Source organism: Exophiala spinifera (genome assembly GCF_000836115.1).
Source record: "Exophiala spinifera strain CBS 89968 unplaced genomic scaffold supercont1.5, whole genome shotgun sequence".
NCBI lineage: Eukaryota > Fungi > Ascomycota > Eurotiomycetes > Chaetothyriales > Herpotrichiellaceae > Exophiala > Exophiala spinifera.
In genome coordinates, this window is record NW_015622517.1 from 2,709,280 (window position 1) to 2,714,561 (window position 5,282).

Here is a 5,282-nt window from a genome sequence, read left to right on the forward strand (position 1 = left end):
TTCTCATTTCTTCAAGCGGTGGGTGTGTGGGTTTTGGTTCATCATACATCTGCTGCAGGGCAGCATTGCTCGTATTCCAGAAGCAACTGCTTCTCTCGGGTATCACACGTCGTAGATGTCTATCCCATTGACGCTTCCCACATCTCCTGTGGAGAGCGGGAGCGCTATTATTTTTTCGGTACTGTCTAGCAACGATAAATGGGACTCGGAGTGGAAGGGGGGTACAATATTTCCCAATCCTCCTCCATAATGTCTCCGTCCTGGCGGCCATTCACCAGTTCCAATTGTAGGAGGGCAGGCACCATTCGTCACGTAGCACGGCGTGCTTCTTGTTTTCAGGACTCCCAGTTGCACGAGTGTTTTCGATAAAGGTCTCAACTGCGTTCCTTTCGCAGAGACAGTGAGGTGCTTTGTCCATACAGAAAACGATTCACATCCTCGTTCGCCCCTTCACTTTCGACCTGAACTTCGAACGGGGCCAGGTTTTTGTGACTGGTGGCCATGTTCTTTGAGGTGTATCCTCCTGACGTGGTCTTTCATGTTGTCCATGCGGGAGAAGACGCGAGGGCACTCTTCACCATCTGAACCTCTCCATTCACATTTGATGCTGGGGCTGTGCTTGGCCTCGTGGCGAGCCCGGTCCTTTTTGCTGGAGAAGCCTCCGCCGAGAGGTTGCTCGACCGATTTAGCTCGGGCGGCCGCAGCAGCTTCGCTCTGAGGACATCCGTCAACACGGCAGTACAGGTGTTTGCTGTGCCTGTTGTAGTGCTTGCGTAGGTCGCACCCTCGTGTGAAGGTTGCGCGAGATGTGCATCCAGGGTAGGCACATCGCCAGGCTTGTGTACCACCAGGCGAACCTGCCGATGAAGGGGACATTCCACCATGAATCATGGACGGTGCGTCTGTTACTGGAATGCCATATTGGTGTAGAGAAGAATTTGAAGAGGTTGAGTGTGATCGGACAGGAGGTCGGAGCATGGTGGAGTCTCCCGAGATGGATTTGGAAACGGGCGGATTGGGGCTACACGACCGTGACAGTGAGGAGATGCTACTCCGGCTGGGCTGAGAGATGTGAGAGAACGATGGCGAGGCGACCAAGTGGCCATTTGCCCCCCCAAGTGATGGTGCATTGAAGTCGAAAGGAGTGGGTTGTATATCCTGAGGGGTAGGGGGAATGATATTGGCCAAAGACGGCTGCGTCGAATGCCCACCATAGCCGTTAAAGGGAGTCGAATGGGATGGGTCGTATGACATGATGGGATGCGGTTGAGAGTAGTTGGGGAAACCGTACCAGTTGTTCTGCTCATACAAATCGTACGAAGTCGCACCGGCACCAGAAGTCGAGGTCCCGGGAAATGCCATGGCAGGATCAGTGACGGGCGGAAGAGAGAAAAAAGAAGCTGAATCGGACGTAGTGGCGTCCTCGAAGGGTAGATGTTGAAGGTCGTGGGATTGATGCTCGGCAGACATCGAAGACATGCCAGGTAGCATGAATAGTGATTCTGAAGAGACCGATGAAGCGTGGTCTCTACTTGAAGGAGTCGGCGAAGGGTAGGTAAAGACAGGGTGAGCAGGTGAGCAGGTAAGCAGGCCACTCTTATCGAATTCGTCAAATTCGCTGGGTGGAGGAGTCATGGAGAAGATAGCTGCCTCCTTGGTGTCAAGGGCCATGATTGTTCTGTGCCAGAGTACGTCGGAGGTTTTGTCAAGTTTTATTTAGAAAACAACGGGGAGAGGGTTCGAAGTTCGCATATGTACTTCCTTTGTCCGGCCGGGCGAGGGTTCTCCCATATGTACTCAGAGCCAGACGGAATATCAGGGGACTGATCGATTGTCAGAAGATTCTAATAAACATAGAGCGACGAGCTTCTTCGTTGGGGGCGAAGAAGGGCTTATTCATAGAAGAGTCGAATACTGGCTCGAAAGCCTAAGGGCGTCTGTGCCTGCTGAGGGTTTGAGAGTGTTAGAGAGTGGATCTCGACCTTGTAGGGCGACGAGTTACCCCGGCCCATTTGCTGACAGTATCCTGGCAGTCGATCGCTGTGCAAGTCGCAGACCGCGGTCGAGCGAAATGCATTCGGGCGGATACCAGGGTTGCTGAGCCATGGCGTTTGCATGCCGTACGGAGGCGTTAGTTGCGAGTAGTGCCAAACAAATAACAGTCCTGGAGGGCGCAAGAGAAAGTGGTGGAGATGGCGTGGCACAAGCCAAACGCCAGCGTGAACAGCCAGGATCGGGACTGGGGATAGGTCGGAGAGGCGTATTGTAGAGCGATACACATGCAGACGGTGGTACTCGTACCGGCGCCAGGGCCAGCCAGGATGCTGATCATCTGCGGTGAGAAGCCTGCGGTTACGCGGTATTGACGCCGTTCTGGAGGTGGAGTTCGTTTGCTAGCGTCGTATGATTGTGACCGGCTCGCCCTCGCCAACACCCAATTGTGCTCCTTGTATACTGAATACTGGGACGGCGTGCAGTAGGGCTAATTTGGACCCTAGCGAGGTGTGATTCGTCGCCCTTGGCCCTCGCGACGAGACCGGGATGATGAATTTAGCTCTCAGCATGCCGGACCAGATGGCGATTTGCTGCTTGCATCGAGGAACCGCTGAACCAGCCACTGCACCGCTCTGCCCTTGGGCCGTTTCAGGGCGAGGTACTCGTTATCGGCCGAAGCTACCAACTGCCAACTGCCAACTGGACGGAGGCGTTCGCACTTCGGGATATTTCACAAGCACATTTCTCTAGCACCAACTTGGATGTCAACCACCCCAATGTTTGCGGTGGGCCAGCCAGGTTCCAACCATGTGTACGAGATTTGGAACGACAGACTCTCAATCAAAAACAACCACAAACCCCCCCGTAAGCCTCGTGCGATCGACAAGCTGAGCGTAGCGCACCCGTGTCCCCTGTCTAAACGAGCTTTTCTGCGTCATCGGTGTGAAATTATGCCGTCTCTCGGAGTCATCTACGCTTCCAACAAAAGTCCCTTCGACTATTCCGGCTCGGAGGACAATTTCGCCGTAGGACCAACAGTTAAGTCCGGTTTCGTGCGCCCCGTGAATATCCTTTTCCGTCCCATATTTTACACTTCCTGTTTCGTGGCCCAATCCTTGGTACCGAGCACCGACCAGCTGGCTCACGAGAAGATGGTCTTCGCAGGGGGTCATCGATTACTGCATTTGCACAAGCTGACAATGATCTCACGTGGCGACAGATCGAGGCCCATTATAACCAGCTGCCGGATGTCGTTGCATGATCCCCGCTATGCCTCGTACAGGTGTGCATAGAGGTTGACTTTGCGAGTGCAATACTGCACGAGTAGCATCTTCCCAGTGGTGGCTGCAGATAGGCAACAAGCTAACATTGCTGATGTCAGGTGTAGAGTCAGGCAGCACAAAACAATGATGCGCTGCCTCGCGAGGATGTCCCTTTCTGTCAATTATTGTCTCCTTTTCGACATTTCCCCGACCATACGAGGCCAAGATCGCAATATCCACCGGCCTCTTTGAGAGGCTTGGTGCTTGGGAGTCGCCATACAAGTAGCGCGCTGTACTACTCGTCTGGGACAATGATCAACATCATGCGCAACCCCAATACTAGCGTCGAATTTGCCGGCTGTGCAGAACGATCTGGGGGCTCTGCTCTGTATCCAAAATTGGCATCTCCTTGACCGCTTAGGAGGAGTTGATGGGCAACAAATGTTCTTTCGCGATGTTTTTCGACTCCAAGTGTGGCACAATATGTACGCGACATCGTCAGGCAATTATCATTCCGATTGATACTGCCGCTGTCGACCCGCTCATTTCCCAAACTCTCACCTTTAAAGACTCAGCTGCACGGTTTGAAAGCTTTCTCTGTCCTGGTAATCCAAGTTTGTCTATTGCAATCCACCGAGCGCAACGTAACAGAGTTGACTATCGAACGAAGTGTGCTCGTACGGGGGAGGAGCCTGACTAGGTCTAGTGTGATTCCCAGAGCTCCTAATGTTCTCGTAGTGTGCAACAAAGCATCGACGGGCCAAAACCAAGTAGTGGGAGAAGCGGCCCTCAAAATCATCACCGAGAGCAGACGCTTGGAGCTTAATTGGGCTAAGGGCCTGTTCTGCTGATGCATGAAGCGCTTGTAATGTTGCTTCGTACTCATAATGCGTATAGCTCACAGTTGTCGCCATTGCTTATGACAAGGCTTGAAATCAAACGTTTCATAAGCTTCCTCCCGATAACTGATAGCTTTGAACTCGCAAGAAATGCTTGGTATGTGGAGATGTACTTTTCTGGACAAAGCCAGCATCGTTTGCATACCCTCATATCAGCAGTCAGCCCCCCGGGGAAGAGCAGACCATTAACAAAGCCGTGAGATGGTGCCATTGATGTCATCATGCAGTTTGTATACAAATACATCGTAACGCACATACAGATGAAATTGATTTCGTGGTGCAGCCCAGTGATGAATGATGACGAAGGGATCAGAACGCTCGACGAGGTCTGTGGCCGCGTCAATACTGCTCGCGTTTCAGAATCGTCAATTGTACCAGAACTTTGGGCCCTCCACTTGTCCGAAAATACATGGCAGGGGAAGCAAATTGGACGTGTGAATGTCAAAAGCTGGAGAGCTTACGGCAGGACAAATGCTGAATTCGCGTACTGGTGGAGCGTGAGCATAATACCCCGATAGCCGAAGGTAATCCCCTCGAGAAGAACCAAGCAAGAATGGAACAAGTCCCATCATGCAAAGAGAAAGACAAGTCCTGTCATCCAAGAGAGTGATAGGCGACCGTTCTGGATCGAATTCTTGAAGCTGCTAGCGACGGGTTAGAAATTGATAGTAGTCAGGCAGTGCTATGAAGAACCTGTTCTTTAACTTCATTTGTGATTAGCCACTCGCCACATTGCTCATCCTCTGGCTCACCTGTTGCTTCCTGACTGCTTCCTGACTATATCTTTTCTCTCCTCGAACCCCGGATGTCCAGTCGACCCATCATCTGTCATGTCGATTTGTTTGGCTTCAGACGATTGAGCTCCCTTGAGACATCAGGGGATCACACATGGGTCCATGCTCTTCCATGCTAGAATTGTTTGGGTGGATAATATTGCCCTCTTGAAGAATGCTGTTATGTTTTGGACAGCTAATTCTGTTACAATCAAAGGTCGCCACCGCTGCTCAAGGAGAAGCAACGTTAGCCCCTTTAATCTTTTGAAACTCGTGAACAGGACCTTCGAAATTCAACCTCGTCCTCTCCTCTCGATCCTTAGTCGCTTTGCAAATTCCGAATTGCGCCTCCT

General features: G+C 51.9%; 1 protein-coding gene across 1 annotated transcript; it reads right to left on the minus strand.

Annotated features, from left to right (window-relative positions):
• Window positions 1–450: 450 nt before the first annotated feature.
• PV08_07548 (uncharacterized protein) lies at window positions 451–1,671 on the minus strand (the record flags this gene model as incomplete). Its single annotated transcript, XM_016381877.1, has 1 exon — window positions 451–1,671. One exon carries the CDS (start codon window positions 1,669–1,671, stop codon window positions 451–453), a length of 1,221 nt encoding a protein of 406 aa, XP_016234979.1.
• Between the last annotated feature and the right edge of the window lie 3,611 nt (window positions 1,672–5,282).